The following is a 19099-nucleotide window of genomic DNA, read 5'->3' as shown; positions in this document are numbered from 1 at the left end:
CTGATGTGAAAACCTTATATGGGCATATTTATGTCCCATGCCCATTTCATTCATATGACGTAAATACGTATGTGTATATACGGTTTTCACCTCAGCATTTTATAACTTCGACGTGATGGTGGCTGTAAGTGTTTCTTTTTCGTACGTAAGTGGAATTTCACGTTCTGCAGCATTTTCAGGTGTTTAAGACAGATTCAAACAAGTTACATTTTAGCTTGTGGAGAGGAACATGGTGAATAAGTTAAAAGATTACTATTTTATTAGTAGTTTCTATTTTCTCTCTAACTGTGGTATACGAGTGTATTTCAAAATGAAATTCAGTCGGCAGTTGCACAAATTTCGCTTTACCGGTTTCAACAGATTATCTGTCGTATTCAGAAGCTTAATAGTGGTTTAGCAGACGTTAATATCTTCATAATGCCCCATTATTGTGCTAGGTCAACAACTTGATTATGTATATAAATGTGATTCATTGACTTAAATAATCAATCTTCGTTTACAATTATCACATACAATATGTACATTTTTGACATATCATGACATTTTGCCTCGTTGCCTATGATACTGACATCTACTAAACCAATATCAACCTTCTGAAAAGGACACATTAATCTGTTGAAACCGTTAAAGCGAAACCTTTGCAACTGACTACTGAATTTTGTTTTGAAATAGCTTAGAGAACGCCATATTGGATTAAGTCGTTGTCGTTGAGGCCTGTGTTAGGTGGTTTTTAAATTACAGCTAATGTGCTATATATAAATACATTGGAATTAAAATGTTTCACTAATAAGTTATTCGTACATAAATTGTCTGTATGTAAATACGAAAATGGTTCTATGTTCAGGCTCGAAAATGACGGATAAAGTTTTAATAAACCAAGATGTTTAAGGGTGTAGTCTATCACCCACTTTATTAATGTATTGACGACGTAGTTATGAAGGACAAATATGGGAGACAATTAGAAATGAAAACAGGATAGCATACCATTACCTACTCTATTATATGCCGATGACCAGATGAGTACACAAGAAACAGAAGATAATTTACAAAGATCAGAATATAGATTGAACTCAAACGAAATATACTACTTGTTAACTTCATTTGCGAACAAGATAATGGCTTTCAAAGGGAAGAATCCAGTTGTATCGATAATAGCAATTAATGAGAAAATTTTAGAACAAGCATCCCATTCAGTTATCTAGGATGTGATATTAGTTTTAGCTATCACAATATCATTGAAAAAGAGGTTAATAAATTTCGAGGTATCCGCAGAACAATCTGAAGGACTTTGGGAAGAAAAACAAGAAAGGAAACGCAGACAAAACTCTAAAAGCCCCTACTGCTACTGAAGAGGGGTACTGATCTCATCAGAGTGATCCTATAGTTTTAGTAAAAAATGAGAATGATAAACATTTCATTTTATGTGCAAGACTATTGCATATTTGCATCGCACTTACTGTATGGACATCGGGACTTTTATTTTTGCCTTAAACCATTTTCTTGGAGTTCTTATTTATGCGTACTGCAGACATAACGACATGTGTAGCATATGCATACAGAGGCAAGAGCCCATATTAATAGCGCGTATGCAGTAATTTGATGCGCGTTGATTTTCATAAACAAACAGGATGGTGTGCGAGCTAGATAGAGCCGACAAGTGCCGCCGGAGAGTGTTGCGAATCACAGTGAGCAGGACGACACACCAGCTCTTTTCCGAGCGTTCGCCGATCACAATGAAAACCACTTTTGGTATGCTTTGTGACGCAAAACACAGAGTAGGTTGAATAGGTTTATCAATAAAATGGCATTTTTAACACTGATAATAGTAACTGGTATTTGCCTCAGTGCTCATTTAAGCAAACACCACTACACATCGCGATATAGACCAAATCTAGCTACACGTTACATTAAATAATTAGGCCGAATGCTGTAAATATATATTGGGCCATTCTGCTACAGTATATTGAGCGTTATGGTGGGCGAAGATCTCTACTGCATTAGATATTTCCACATGTATGTGTGTGAATGTCAGTCTAGATGAAGAACCTGCTTTGTGTGGCCTTGGAATACAGGATAACATGTTATTGGCTTGTTTAAATGAGAATATAACCTCTGTGAATATGCCAGTAACAAATAATTTTTACCTAGGAAGACAATCATATATGGTGCAGAATATTTACTTTATGGTAGGAAGAAACAGAACAAATATAACACTCAGGGCAGTATGATTACAGATCTCATCTCAGTGGCAACCTGTAACATGATTCAATGGGCTACAGTTCAACTACCATTTTAAATAACAGTGTAATGTCAAATATCTCAGTACAAACATAGAGCATTCATTCTTACAAATGATAAAAATGTAACAGTAGTTACTCAAATGTGTTCACACGTTATCAGCAGGTTTATTTATTTACTTTTTTTTATTTACGAGTCAGGTGCCGTAGGACCAAATTGAGGAGCAAATCTCAAAGGTCACGGAACGTGTCAGCACATGGAATTACAACACAAAAGTAATAACAGAGAAAAATGAAATGTTTATGAACCTGAAAAAGTCAATCCATAATTTTAAGTAAACGCAATCAACAATACAACAAGAATCAGCTTAATTTTTCAGTGAACTCTTTGACAGAATAGAAGGAGTGAGCCATGGAGAAACTCTTCAGTTTCGATTTGAAAGCGCGTGGATTACTGCTAAGATTTTTGAATTCGAGTGGTAGCTTATTGAAAATGGATACAGCAGTATACTGCACACCTTTCTGCACAAGAGTTAAGGAAGTCCGATCCAAATACAAGTTTGATTTCTGCCGAGTATTAACAGACTGAAACCTGCTTATTCTTGGTAATAAGCTAATATTGTTAACAAGAAATGACAGTAAGGAATATATATATTGAGAGGCCAAATTTTAAAAAACCCAGACTCGTGAACAGGGGTCAACAAGAGGTTCGCGAACTTACACCACTCAGTGCCCGAACCGCCCATTTCTGAGCCAAAAATAACCTATAAGAATGGGGAGAGTTCCCTAAATATATAATACCATACGACATAAGCAAATGAAAATAAGCAAAGTAGACTAATTTTCGTGTCGAACGATCACTCACTTCAGATACCGTTCGAATAGTAAAAATGGCAGCAGTCTTTGAACAAGATCCTTAATGTGGGCTTTCGACAACAGTGTAATATCGATCTGAACACCTAGAAATTTGAACTGTTCAGTTTCACTGATCATATGCCCATTCTGTGAAATTAAAACGTCAGGTTTTGTTGAATTGTGTGTTAGAAACTGTAAAAACTGAGTCTTACTGTGACTTAGTGTTAATTTTCTACAAGCCATGAACTTAGGTCATGAACTGCACTATTTGCACACAACATTGTTTACTACCAAGCCAGTGTAATCAGCAAAAAAAAATATTTTAGAGGTACCCATAATACTAGAGGGCATATAATACAGGAGTGGCCCCAACACTGATCCCTGGGGCACACACTACTTGACCATACCCCACTCAGACCCCACTTCACAGCCATTCTCAACATTGTGAATAATGACCTTTTGCTGTCTGTTGCTAAAGTAAGAGGTGAACCAATTGTGAGCTCCCTGTATTCTGTAATTGTCCATCTTCCGGAGCAATATTTTGTCACCAGCACAATCAAACGCCTTAGTTAAATCAAAAAATGTGCCTAGCGTTCGAAACCTTTTGTTTAACCCATCCAGTACCTCACAGATAAAAGAGAATATAGCATTTTCAGTTGTTAAGCGACTTCTAAAGCCGAACTGTACATTTGATAGCAAATTGTGTGATATAAAGTGATCAATTATCCTCATATACACAGCCTTTTCAATAACTTTAGCAAACATTTAGAGCATAGAAATAGGTCTAAAACTGTCTACATTATCCCTTTCTCCATTTTTATAAAGCGACTTTACTACTTAGTACTTTAATCGCTCAGGAAAAATAACAAATATGGCTAAATACAGGGCTAACATGTGCAGCACAGTATTTTAATATTCTGCTAAGCACTCCATCATAACCACGAGAGTCCTTAGTCTACAGTGATTGAATTGTTGACTCCATCTCCCCCTTGTCTGTATCAAAGAGGAGTATTTCAGACATTAATCTCGGAAAGGCATTCGCCAAGAAAGTTATATGATTCCCTGTAGAAACTAAATGTTTAATTCACCAGCAATGCTTAGAAAATGATTGTTAAATACTGTACATATATCCCATTTATCAGTAACAGAATTTTTTTTTCTGCCAACTGACTTTATGTCATCGACCAGACATTTCCTTCACAACTGACCATATGGTTTTAATTTTATCCTGTGAATTAGCTATTCTCTTTGCATACCACAAACTCTTTGCTTTCCTAATAACATTTTTAAGCACCTTACAATACTGTCCGTAATGGGCTACTGTAGCTTGAGTGTGACTACTTCTAACATTTTGATATAATTCCCGCTTTGTTGTATATGATATCTTTATCCCACTAGTCAGCCACTCGGGCTGCCTGTTACTGCTAGTACCCCATTTAGAACGTTCTAATGGAAGGCAAATCTCAAAGAGCATGAGAAATGTGTTAAGGAAAACATCATATTTATCATCTATGTTATCGCCACTATAAACATCCTGCCGGTCTTGTTCCTTGACAAGGTTTAAAAAACTCTCTATTGATGTTGGATTAACTTTCCTACATAGTTTGTAATTACATGTGACATTTGTTTGAGTAGAGAAGCTTTTTAGTTTTAAAATTTGTGCATCATGTTCAAATAACAATACGCATTAGCAGAAATCAATGCTCCCCCTGCAAAGAAAATTTCGAAGCGAATAAACCCCTGAAATATATAGCATTTCTGCTCACTGCTGCCATGTTTTAATCATTGAATGTACTACTGAGTTATGTGTAAGTTAACTAAATGAAGTAGCATTCAGTATGGTAAAAGGACGTTCACACAGTACTATACAATACCATGTAACTTCCGTGTAAAATACTTGGTACCAGTTTTATTCGCCGTCGTCACATTTTCTTATACTTCAACACAGCAACGGTACTAAGAATGACGCATTTTGGAGAAATCTCTAATGTGTTGTAGCACTGAAATTGCATATTTTAGCATTACGCATGTATAACTGCAAAGACCACGAAATATTGCCCGTCAGCTTCGTAAATACTGAAATAAACATGGTGTCTGCACGGTTTGGATCAGTCAGCCAATCGCGTCACGGAACACATGACAGTTTGTGGCTATTTTGGGACTTAACGAGTAGCAATTAAATTAATAATCTTAGTTGTTACAAATATTTCACTGCCTTTCCGAATATATTGCGGAGCCGAAGTTGTGGTTAGGTTGGGGGGTAACAGCAGAGCTACATTTTCTTCTACGTTTCGAAAATACAGCGACAAAGTATCACAGTGCATAATCTTTCAGCGTACCAAGGTATCGTTCTCTGTTCCAAGGATCAGGAAAAGGGAAAGCACGAACATCATTCACGAATGTTTAACTACGCTGAGACTATATGAAGCCAATTGTGTTTGCCAGCAGGCACATTTAGATCTAAATATGCCCAGTAAAGACATTTTTACCCATTCGCAAAAATTCCTAGAAAACACCATTGCTTCTTTCCTACTAATGAGACTGTCGTAAACAAATAAATCAAACTGACTATTTAATTACCAATATTTGATTGCTCCTCACTGAATACCTATTTGCTGTTAAACATTTACCACAGTGACCCATGCAGAACACAGTCCAGCACAGAAAATAAAGAATCTCCACTCACAATAATGCTGACGCATTTTCAGAGGAAGTGTTGTAATAGCCTCCCCTGGCAGTGTGTGCTCTTGCTGAGGTGGACACCCGCCTTAAAGCTTCCTGTCCTCTCGTGCTTTCGGACGTTATTAACCTTGACCTCTCACTCATTCATTGTGATTTAGGTCAAGCTGCTAAAGGGAATTAACGACAGGTACGTAAGTGAAGAGTTGTAGGAAGATTTAAAGAAACAGGTGTATTGAATGAAACCGTCAGATACAGAGACAAGAAGCTAACTTTATCAATTGACGTGATAGCACAAAAATGGGTGTGAAAGCGTGTTTAGACTGTTCAGTTTATCAGTCCGGCATTCACTGATCGCTCAACAGGAGAAATTCAAATATAATATCTCATCCAAAGTTAATCAGCCGGTACTTTCGCGAAACAGTCCCTCAAATACTCCTCAATGGTATCCAGCTACCATACCAAAAAACAGTAAAAGACCTTGGAATAATCTTGGATGAACATCTAAACTGGGAAGAACAAACAGTCACAGCTTGCCGGAAATCGCTCTCCTCCCTACATGCAATCCAAAAATTCAGAAAAATATTTCCAACCTGTGTTAAACAAAAATTAGTCCAAACACTAGTCTTGCCTAATCTTCACTACTGTGATGTAGTTCAACACGCCACAAATAGTGAAAATTCGAGATGCCTCGAGCTAGTGATGAATGCTTGCGTTAGATACGTGTGCAATATACATTTGTATGATCATATCAGTCCTTCATACTCCCAGCTAGGTTGGATACGCCCACATAAGGTACGCGATCTCCACACGATGTGCTTACTTCATCGATTTCTTAGTCACTCGTGCCCCCAATACTTATCTTCTCACATTAAACACCTATCATCATTCCACAGCCGCAATACCAGATCGGATACCTCTAGCATCTTGGCTGTACCTTTACATAACACAAAATCTTTCTCTGTGTCATTCTCCATCTCAGCCATACGACTATGGAACGCACTCCCCTGTGATCTGAGTCTTATCCAGAACCACTCAACATTTAAGAGGGAACTCAAAACTTATATATTAGGGACGGTATAGCCATCATTGTTGTGCCCCTCTCATCTCTTTCGTTCTCCTCTCCATCATAGCTTCGAATTTTACCATTCTATTTCTCTTTCTCTAACCTAGCTACCTCTTCTATATCTCTTTCATCCCATTCTATCGTCTTGTGTCTCTGCTCGATGTGAATAACTCACAAGGTCCAAGAACATAACGAGAAAATTCCCAACTAGCAATAGGACTGACATTCATAAAAGAAAAATATGTTTACTTTCATATACATAGTAATTACTATTATTATTATTATTATTATTCTTGATTGTTATAATTATTTTTGATTGTTATAATTATCCTTGTACTACTGTTATAATCTCTATCTTTTTAACATTAATACTGTATAACACAAGGTATGTCCATAATGTTCTGTACAAACTGAAATTCGTTCAATCTGAGGATGCCGGTTAGGTGTAAGAGAGGGCCTGAAGGCTCTAATCTTGCCAGGTAAAATAAATGCATAAATAAATAAAATAACTGCTTCTTTTGCAACGGTACTGGAGGGATCACATTCAAATTGCAATGAACTGAAGTATCCTAACGACCAACTTCACCTTGCAGGTGTATCTCTGAACGGGAAAAATTTGTTTTGGTAGCAATGGCCATCGTATTAGAATAAACAGGTATCGTCTCAAAAGAACCACCATACCTATATGTCCTGTTTATGTATCATCTTTCTGTCGCTCTCGCATCAGACATGAAATTGTTATGCAAATTTTCCGAACTCTTAATTAGTCAAGTTTCATAATTTATTTTATAGTATCATATGTCCTTCATTTTCTTTGGCGGAATTAATTTTCAATAGCCAAAGGTCTTTTCACGTTAGAAACACCGGTCACAGCTTGTTGTTGTTGTTGTTGTTGTTGTTGTTGTTGTTATTAATTGTGAAGTTTGATCATCGACCTTTGAGAGTGTGGCTTTACATCGTACTTACAAGGGTCGGGCAAGAATATGGAAACAACGCGAGAAAAAGATGCTAGCCAAGGCCACAGGTTGAGCAGTTGTCGTTGACCACCTGTGTAATGTCCTAAATAAGTTGCGTATCTCAGTCGTGATCAGAGCAGTGCTCTATGTTGCTGTGAGGCCACTATGTTGAAGATAAGTGAAATCCAAATGGGCATACTGCTGGTGCGCGTATGGTGGGTGCTTCCTAACCAAGGTAACCGAAGTGTTACTTATATCGCATACAAGGAAAACGAAGAAAATCATCCGCTAAGTCACAACGTGGTCGAAAATATGAATCGAGTGATAGTGACGGACGGTCACTGAAGAGGAATGTGACGACAAATAAGAGGACGACAGCTGCAAAAGTCACTGAGGAACAGAATGTCGCACCTGCAAACCCCGTCAGCACCAAAACAACACAAAGGTAGCTCCATAAATTGCAGGGGAAGCTGGAGTTTCAGAACCATTAATCAGTGATACAAATGCTTTTAATAGAAAAAGTGGTGCCCAAGGCATAACACCTGGACTGTGGAACAATGAAAGAGTCATTTGTTCGGATGAGTATTATTTCAGTTTGTTTCCAACTTCGGGCTCATGGCGGGGATTCGGTGGTGATTTGGGCAACCATATCGTGGTAAACCGTGGGTTTTACGGTTATTCTGCAAGGTCGCATTACTGCCAATGATTACCTAACCATTTTGACTGATCTCGTCCACCCCATGATAAGCCGGCCGCGGTGGTCTAGCGGTTCTAGGCGCTCAGTCCGCAACCGCGGGACCGCTACGGTCGCAGGTTCGAATCCTGCCTCGTGCATGGATGTGTGTGATGTCCTTAGGTTAGTTAGGTTTAAGTAGTTCTAAGTTCTAGGGGACTGATGACCACAGATGTTAAGTCCCATAGTGCTCAGAGCCATTTCAACCATTTCATTTCAACCCCATGATAATGTTTGTTCCCGAACTGTGACGCTGTGTTCCAAGACTACAGGCCCCCTATTCACACAGTTGGCTTCGTCCAGGATTGGTTTCGTGAGCGCGAAGAGGAGTCGTCACATTTCCACTGGCTAACAGAGTCACCAAATCACAATTTTAGCGAGTCTTTGCGGTCTACTTCGTAAGGAAGGACGCGTGATCGCTATCCACTTTCATCATCTTTACCTGAGCATCATTTGTAGACTTAGAGAAAGCTTTTGACAATGTTGACTGGAATACTCTCTTTCAAATTCTGAAGGTGGCAGGCGTAAAATACAGGGAGCGAAAGGCTATTTACAGTTTGCACAGAAAGCAGATGGCAATTACAAGAGTCGAGGGACATGAAAGGGAAGCAGTGGTTGGGAAGGGAGCGAGACAGGGTTGTAGCCTATCCTCGGTGCTATTCAATCGCTATATTGAGCAAGCAGTAGAGGAAACAAAAGAAAAGTTCGTAGTAGGTATTAAAATCCATGGAGAAGAAATAAAAACTCTGAGGTTCGCCGATGATATTGTAATTCTGTCAGCGACAGCAAAGGACTCGGAAGAGCACTTAAACGGAATGGACAGTGTTTTGAAAGGAGGATATAAGATGAACATCATCAAAATCAAAATGAGGATAATGGAATGTAGTCGAATTAAGTCGGGTGATGCTGAGGGCATTAGATAAGGAAATGAGACACTTAAAGTAATAAATGAGTTTTGCTATTTGGGAAGCAAATAACTGATGATGGTCGAAGTAGAGAGGATATAAAATGTAGACTGGCAATGGCAAGGAAAGCGTTTCTGAAGAAAAAAAAATTGTTAACATCTAGTATAGATTTAAATGTCAGGAAGTCGTTTCTGAAAGTATTTGTATAGAGTGTAACCATGTATGGAACTGAAACATGGACGATAAATAGTTTGGACAAGAAGAGGATAGAAGCTTTCAAAATGTGGTGCTACAGAAGAATGCTGAAGACTAGGTGGGTAGATCACTTAACTAATGAGGAGGTATTGAACATAATTGGGGAGAAGAGCAATTTGTGGCACAACTTGACTAGAAGAAGGGATCGGTTGGTAGGACATGTTCTGAGGCAACAAGGGATCACCAATTTAGTATTGGAGGGCAGCGTGGAGGGTAAAAATCGTAGAGGAAGACCAAGAGATGAATACACTAAGCAGATTCAGAAGGATGTAGCCAGCAGTAGGTACTGGGAGATGAAGAAGCTTGCACAGGATAGAGTAGCAAGGAGAGCTGCATCAAACTAGTCTCAGGACTGAAGACAACAACAACAACAACAACCTGAGCTTGCCACTATTTGGCAGAAAGAACAGTACAAGGCTCCCTTGAAAACCATACAGGAACTGTATTTATCCATTCCGAAGCGACTGGAAGCTGTTTTGAAGGCCATCCGGTTTCCTACTCCCTATTAGGCGTGGTAATGGTTTTGTGGTGTTTCCATATTTTGTGCACTCCCGTGTACGTAATTTGTAAAACAGATAAAGTTTTCATATAAATTGCTGATGGTGTTTAGAAGAATTTGAATTAAATGGCTAGGAACGGGTAACTGTTTAAATGATTGTAGTTCTGGTGGCTACTGGCCACGCAGGGCTAGTACATTTTTGTAACGGCACTGTTTGACACTGTCTTCCAGACTCGCCACTCGAGTTGGATTTGGGCATACCGCCGTCTGGAGACGACGGAGACGTCGGAGACGGTGGAGACGATGGTGAGACATCGGACGTCTCGCTTCAGCAAGGTTAGTGTCTCCACTTTTCGTCTCTAACCGTTGGTAAATGTAAAGAAGAAGCTGAAATATTATGTCGCGAATCTATTATGTCACCTAATAATTAGAGACCAGTTTGGAAGTAACAAATATTTGACAGCGAAAGACATCGCATGCTTCTCTTCCACGCATTGGGCGTAAATACGAGGGTTAGTCAAATGAAAGCCTTAAATTTGTAATAACAAATCGAAATTTCGCGTCGTTATCCTGTAAGTTGGTAAGCTTGCTACAAACAGCGTGCAGAATGGCCTGTAGGTGGTACAATAGTGCAGATGCACACATACCGTCGCAGTGTCAGTATAAAGATGGTCGCCCCCACTTGCGACTTGCACCAGGGAAGAACAGCGTTCTGTTGTTCGGTTTTTGCATAGTGAAGGTGTGAAACCTATTGAAAAATCATCGACTAATGAAGGTTCAGTACGGTGATGCATGTTTGTCACAGCAGCAAGTCTACGAATGGAGTAGGAATTTCGCAAATGGTGTGACGTAAGTGGAAGATGCTCCTCGTCTAGGTCAGGCACAACGAGTTGTGACTCCACAGAACATTGCAGCAGTTGAAGCCATAGTGAAGGAAAACCACCGAGTGACACTGAATGTCATTGCAGCATGTTTACAGATTAGTCATGGGTCAGCACACCACACTGTGCATGATGTGCTCCAGTTTCACAAAGTGTCTGCAAGATGGGTGCCACGGCAGCTGACTCCTGAAATGAGAGAACGATGTGTTGATGCTTGTGAAGAACTTCTTCGGCGCTTTGAACGAGGAGGTGATGGCTTCCTTGCAAGAATCGTTACTGTGGACGAAACCTGGGTTCGCTTCCACCGACCGGAAACGAAGAGAGCGAGCAAGGAATGGCGCCATTCCTCATCACCAAAACCAAAGAAGTTTCGAACAGAACCATCAGCAGGGAAGGTAATGTTGAATCCCTTTTGGGACGAAAAAGGCGTCATTTGGAGCATTACATGCTTAGAGGGACAACTGTCACCAGTGCATCATACCCAGATCTCCTAAAAAATCATCTGCGGCCTGCAATCAAATCAGAGCGACGTGGATTGCTGTCAGCAGGTGTCGTTTTGCAACATGACAATGCAAGGCCCCACACTGCTCGTACAACAGTTGCAACAATCACAGACCTGCATTCTGAGTGTCTTCCTCATCCACCATACTCACCAGACCTTGCCCCAAGTGATTTCCATATGTTTGGACCACTCAAAGTCGCAATGGGAGGAAATAAGTTCCGTTCTGATGAAGAGGTACGCCACGCGGTGCATGAGCGGTTGCGCGGACTACCAAAAGAATTTTTTTCTAAAGGAATTTATGCACTTTGTAAGCTCTGGAGAACTTGCATTGAGCGTAGGGGAGATTATGTTGAAAAGTGATCCAGCTTTGTACCACTTCTGCACAATAAATAATATTTAAGGTTTTCATTTGACTCACCCTCGTACATAAGTAGATAACCAGTTAGCATAACAGCTCTCTAATGGATGTGTTCGTTGCGTGAATGCCGACTTTGTCATCTGTACTTCCCTCTACAGCTTCCCTTGATGGTCGTGTGGCTACATGGCTTCCCCACAATCAGTAAGGGAGATTCTGCAACATCGCGACCATAAGGAGATCACTAGATGAGGAGCAAAATTCGCAAATAATAAGAATGGGAAAGGAAATCGAACATGTCGATTTTAAAGAAATTATACCGGCATTTTCCTCAAACGATAAACCTAGGCGGCTGGAAGGGGCTTGGCTCCCGATCACTGCAAACGCAAATGGAGCAGCAAATAGTCCCGCGTAACTAGGAAATAGTGCAGGTTACTTCTGTTTGCCAAATGGGTAAAAGATTGTCTGCAAAGAATTACAGGCCAGTGTCGCTGACGTCAGCCTGTTGTAGATTCCTGAAGCGCGTTCTAAGATGAAACATTATGCTTTTTTCCTGGAGACAGTAAGCTTCTCTCAAAGAATGAGCGAGGATTCGGGAAATTCCACTCGTGTGAAACGCAGTTTACTTTATTCATGCACGACACCTCGCAACAACTTTTCAGATGAACGAGCGAATCCAGTCTTCCTAGATTTCCGAAAGGCGCTGGACACTGTGCACTTTCTCGACTACTGACCAAGATACTGCCGTATGCAGTAGCTTCAGAGATACGTGGTTGGTGCGATTAACTTTCACAGCAACGAAAGTAACATCAAGTGCGCCCCGAGTAAGTGCAACAGCGTCTCTAATGTTCTTGGTATACGCAAAAGATTTATCAGATAGTGTCGGCAGAACTATTAAATTGCTACCTGCCGATGATGTTATATTCAGGATCGTCGTTGGATGATCGCAAGGAACTGCAGAAAGACTTGGAGGTAATTCCATACTTTTCGGAGAAACTGTTGTAAATTTATTAAGATCAATAACATTGTTTGTTTTTAGTTTTAGAGCAGTGACACATATGTTTACCACTGTCGCTTTAAGTGTTAAATATGGATAAATGTAAGATTATATAACAAAGAGAGAGCACCCAGTAGTTACGGTTACAGGATTAGTGGCAAACATCTTGAGTTAGAAACAGAGTACACGGATTTAGGGAAACGTAATAAAAAGTGATATGCAATGGGACGATCACGGAAAATCAGTATTAAGGAACGCGAATGGAAAATTAGATCCGTTGGAAGGGTCTTGGCAAAATGCAGTCCATCACTAAAGGAAATCGCACACTGGACGCTAGTGCAACTAATTCAAGAATACTGTTCCGGTGTTGTGAATTCAGAGACCCGCTTCTAGGATCTTAACAGGTCGTCATGGCGCATACGAAAGTGGAACAGAAATGTTTGGGGAATTCGAATAGGAGTCCTTGGAAAAATGACTACATAATTCTCGCAACACCCTGTTGGCAAATTTTAGAGCAGTTTTACTTGCTGCCACCATCGGATATCTCGCGAGGGGATCATGAGGATAAGAGAGCGTAGGGCACGTTCAGAGGCACATTGTCACAAGTTAGGCGAGGGAAAAATGACTGAGTAGTGAAGGAAACAGATAATACTGATACGATGTACCCTCCAGCATGCACATTATAGTGCCTTATGGAGCACGGATGTACATGTAAAGAGGAAGACGTAGAGTTCAATGCGCTCCTCAGTGCTTCAATTTGTTTGCTCTCTACAGCCAAAGTTCAAGCCGCCAGCTCATATAAGACTATCGGGACGCCATAGTATCTGTATAAAAATAAACAAGAGTCCCATTCGTTGTGGTTATGCTGCCTTTTAAACTTTTCACCTATCAACGTTGCAACTACTTTATATACAGTGGTTTGTTAGACAATGAGGTGAGCGTTTTGCCCGACAAATTCGGCACGGGTGTCGTAGAATTCCTAAACGTAACCCAACATTGCCGTTTTCTAAAAGAATTGTCTCTCCGTTGAGGATCTATTACGCTGTGGGTAATGTTTATTAAGAAGCCAAATGGGAAGGAAAAGACCAATGTGGAACTGGTAGGATTTAACGCGAAATTTGCCTGCCACTCAATAGGTACCCTCATTGAACCACAAAACGCTTTTTAGTGAGATATCTCGTGTAGAAATTCTTGCTTTATCCCGTGATAGTTGCAGAAAAGAAATAATTAACCAACATTTAGTCTGCTGTTTCATTCCTTTTCGTATCAATTACTAGTCGTTTATATTAACTTCTCAATTTTAGTGGTGGCTTATCTCCGTATTGTGGATTGGATTACTTGGAGAAATACAGAAACCAACCATATTTTGTATAGCTGTATTTATGCCAAAACATGTTTCGGCTTTTGGTGTTTCTTCAATTTGCTTAATATATCTGTATCTTCATCAACACATTTGTGTCGTACATGTGCCACTCTGGAGCTGCGAAATAACAAGTTTGTCGAGTAGTCTGTCTACGTTTAATTAAAAGTTGGGTGTCCTTACTTTTGTTTTGTAACGTGTGACTACTTTTTATGTCTTTATATACATAGCACAAACACTTTAAGGTTAGCTGATGCACTATTGCTATGTAATCAATGATATTCGCTTAAAAAGTTTACTTTTCTATATACATAGGGTAAACCAGATTACCCCACCACTAAAATTTTCTTGCTTTTATGAGAAATTTTATTAATCACAATGAAAAAATGCTGAGAGAGTTTTTACATTTTTTGTAGCAATTTGATTTCAAAGGAAAAGAAAAAGCTAAGACATAAGATCTTACAATGGGTGGAATACTTAAATCCAAACTTCCTTTACGTTATTGAGAATTCTAGTTTATTCGCTGTGTATATCTTTATTAATTGTGTGGTAACTCCACTCTGAAATTCCTGCCACTTTCGTCTATGTTGTAATAGTAGGAGTTTTTTTTGGCAGATGATCTTTCTTATTCAAGACTATCAGTTTGTGTTACTTTGTTTGTTTAATATCTGTAGCGTCAGTTTATTTTTTGTACAAAAACTAATATTTATATTAAATTGCTTAAATGTGTTAGCTGTATTAAATGAGAGATTGCCAAAAAATTTCCAGACTGTGCTATATCGTGATGTTACAGTCAGCGCTGTTTGGCGATGTAAGTGTTATCATTCTTTTTTGCAATTTTTTTATAAAGAGAATTTGTTTTTTATCAGGTTCACACAAACTTTTGACATAAACAGAAGATTAAAAGAACACACAACTCCACTGGCACAGAGGCAAAAATGCCATAGCTACTATTGGTGTATTGTATTAACAAAACAAATCAGAAAACATGACATGATAGAACTTTTAACAACATTTCAGTCACATAGACACACAACCTCACCACAAACTTAACTAAAAGACAAACAGGAAATACACCGAAATTCTGAAAACTTCCTTGTAACATAAAGTATGTCATCCAGTGTAAGCTCTTATTTCGTATTATCGTCTTCTCGTTCTTTAAAACTAACTCACCTTAAAAAATAATTGTAAGAACACTCAGTACTTCGTTTCATTAGGATTTATGTAGTTCCTCACAGTTATTTCACAGCAACTTTGTTTATCCAGTGCACCTTACCTATAGAAAAGCAGTACGTTAAGCGAACACCTTTGTTCACATACCGTGTTTATTCTCGATGTTTTCATTGTTTTGACTGTTAATGATAAATCTGTGTAATTAAAACTAAAAATATTAGAAGACTTTCAGCACGGACCATCAGTGAAGCAGGTTCTCGTAATATGCCTTGTAGTTTGGGTTTTTCTTGCGCTAAAATTATTTTTCACATTTGTATGACAACATAACTTCCTTCAGATGCTCAAAGTGATGAAAAACCCCCAGTGAATTCTGAAATATGTATAGGAAATAAAATACAAATGCAGACAGTCGAAGGAATTACATTTGTAAAATGTATTTCACTGTCTCAGTGTGCCACGTGAAACTAATATACACTCCTGGAAATTGAAATAAGAACACCGTGGATTCATTGTCCCAGGAAGGGGAAACTTTATTGACACATTCCTGGGGTCAGATACATCATATGATCACACTGACGGAACCATAGGCACATAGACACAGGCAACAGAGCATGCACAATGTCGGCACTAGTACAGTGTATATCCACCTTTCGCAGCAATGCAGGCTGCTATTCGCCCATGGAGACGATCGTAGAGATGCTGGATGTAGTCCTGTGGAACGGCTTGCCATGCCATTTCCACCTGGCGCCTCAGTTGGACCAGCGTTCGTGCTGGACGTGCAGACCGCGTGAGACGACGCTTCATCCAGTCCCAAACATGCTCAATGGGGGACAGATCCGGAGATCTTGCTGGCCAGGGTAGTTGACTTACACCTTCTAGAGCACGTTGGGTGGCACGGGATACATGCGGACGTGCATTGTCCTGTTGGAACAGCAAGTTCCCTTGCCGGTCTAGGAATGGTAGAACGATGGGTTCGATGACGGTTTGGATGTACCGTGCACTATTCAGTGTCCCCTCGACGATCACCAGTGGTGTACGGCCAGTGTAGGAGATCGCTCCCCACACCATGATGCCGGATGTTGGCCCTGTGTGCCTCGGTCGTATGCAGTCCTGATTGTGGCGCTCACCTGCACGGCGCCAAACACGCATACGACCATCATTGGCACCAAGGCAGAAGCGACTCTCATCGCTGAAGACAACACGTCTCCATTCGTCCCTCCATTCACGCCTGTCGCGACACCACTGGTGGCGGGCTGCACGATGTTGGGGCGTGAGCGGAAGACGGCCTAACGGTGTGCGGGACCGTAGCCCAGCTTCATGGAGACGGTTGCGAATGGTCCTCGCCGATACCCCAGGAGCAACAGTGTCCCTAATTTGCTGGGAAGTGGCGGTGCGGTCCCCTACGGCACTGCGTAGGATCCTACGGTCTTGGCGTGCATCCGTGCGTCGCTGCGGTCCGGTCCCAGGTCGACGGGCACGTGCACCTTCCGCCGACCACTGGCGACAACATCGATGTACTGTGGAGACCTCACGCCCCACGTGTTGAGCAATTCGGCGGTACGTCCACCCGGCCTCCCGCATGCCCACTATACGCCCTCGCTCAAAGTCCGTCAACTGCACATACGGTTCACGTCCACGCTGTCGCGGCATGCTACCAGTGTTAAAGACTGCGATGGAGCTCCGTATGCCACGGCAAACTGGCTGACACTGACGGCGGCGGTGCACAAATGCTGCGCAGCTAGCGCCATTCGACGGCCAACACCGCGGTTCCTGGTGTGTCCGCTGTGCCGTGCGTGTGATCATTGGTTGTACAGCCCTCTCGCAGTGTCCGGAGCAAGTATGGTGGGTCTGACACACCGGTGTCAATGTGTTCTTTTTCCATTTCCAGGAGTGTAGATTCATAAAAAAAAAAAAGAATGTTAATTAAACAGGAGTAGACTGTGTATAGCGAAGTGTCATGCCAGCACAATTACAAATGGCGTGGGTGAACATCACGGGCGCTGTGCGATGAACATTAGAGGGGAGAGAAAGCTTGATTTGTACCGTAGAAGTTTCAGCGACGAAGAGCGCTGTGGGCGGGATTAGCCAGGATGAGCCACTTAGGCGCGTCCGCGCGGCGGAGGAGCAGACCACGGCCGTGTCGCGGGTTGTCTGCTTGTAGGGGCCGCCACGCCGGCCGGGCCCCGTTCGGAGTATGAAATCCATTTTCGTACCAAGAACTCAGCACAAAACGATCAAATTCTTTCTCAGAATTCCTTGTCACGCTATAATGAAAGTACTGGACTGACTGTCCTATAGATAGAACTAAATATTAAGCAAACAGTAAATATCGATTATAGTAAATACTCCTTTCTCGTGATTTGTAAGCACAGGACTTGAGAGATGTGTCTAATAATACGTGCACCCTGTGCATCCCTCTGCTGAATGTAGATGTACAACCACATGAGGGCATCCGTCTGTAGCATGTCATTTACCATATGGAGTAATGCAAGTGAAGAAAACGGCAATACTTTAGATATTCTCTCGAACATAGTATTCTACATCTACATGACTACTCTGCAATTCACATTTAAGTGCTTGGCAGAGGGTTCATCGAACCACAATCATACTATCTCTCTACTATTCCACTCCCGAACAGCGCGCGGGAAAAACGAACACCTAAACCTTTCTATTCGAGCTCTGATTTCTCTTATTTTATTTTGATGATCATTCCTACCTATGTAGGTTGGGCTCAACAAAATGTTTTCGCATTCGGAAGAGAAAGTTGGTGACTGAAATTTCGTAAATAGATATCGCCGCGACTAAAAACGTCTTTCCTTTAATGACTTCCATCACAACTCGCGTATCATATCTGCCACACTCTCTCCCCTATTACGTGATAATACAAAACGAGTTGCCCTTTTTTGCACCCTTTCGATGTCCTCCGTCAATCCCACCTGGTAAGGATCCCACACCGCGCAGCAATATTCTAACAGAGGACGAACGAGTGTAGTGTAAGTTGTCTCTTTAGTGGACTTGTTGCATCTTCTAAGTGTCCTGCCAATGAAACGCAACATTTGGCTCGCCTTCCCCACAATATTATCTATGTGGTCTTTCCAACTGAAGTTGTTCGTAATTTTAACACCCAGGTACTTAGTTGAATTGACAGCCTTGAGAATTGTACTATTTATCGAGTAATCGAATTCCAACGGATTTCTTTTGGAACTCATGTGGATCACCTCACACTTTTCGTTATTTAGCGTCAACTGCCACCCGCCACACCATACAGCAACCTTTTCTAAACCGCTTTGCAACTGATACTGGTCTTCGGATGACCTTACTAGACGGTAAGTTACAGCATTATCTTCTGCGAACAACCTAAGAGAACTGCTTAGATTGTCACCCAGGTCATTTATGTAGTTCAGGAACAGCAGAGGTCCCAGGACGCTTCCCTGGGGAACACCTGATATCACTTCAGTTTTACTCGATGATTTACCGTCTATTACGATCTGGAAGTCTCTCCGTCGGAGGCTGATGGGTCTTCAAGGATTCCTTATTTCATATGTTCTGCAGCCGTTGAAGGCTGTGTGGTAGAAAATTTATACAGAAAACACGACGATCGACGCAGTCTCACAGATGTGTAACTCTACCGAAACCGGAGAACTTG

At 40.9% G+C, this 19099-nt stretch overlaps 1 protein-coding gene across 1 annotated transcript in view; it reads left to right on the top strand.

The window, feature by feature from the left end:
• LOC126162500 (zinc transporter ZIP10) overlaps window positions 1–19099 on the top strand; it is a 280789-nt gene that overhangs the window by 198862 nt on the left and 62828 nt on the right. Inside the window, exon 3 of the mRNA XM_049919048.1 lies at window positions 10417–10521. Coding sequence (XP_049775005.1) covers window positions 10417–10521 — 105 coding nt within the window. The remainder of the gene's footprint in view (window positions 1–10416; window positions 10522–19099) is intronic.

This window comes from Schistocerca cancellata, chromosome 2, assembly GCF_023864275.1.
Source record: "Schistocerca cancellata isolate TAMUIC-IGC-003103 chromosome 2, iqSchCanc2.1, whole genome shotgun sequence".
In the NCBI taxonomy this organism is placed as follows: Eukaryota; Metazoa; Arthropoda; class Insecta; order Orthoptera; family Acrididae; genus Schistocerca; species Schistocerca cancellata.
Note: the sequence above shows the minus strand (reverse complement) of the source record. Positions and strands in the feature narration are given on the sequence as shown.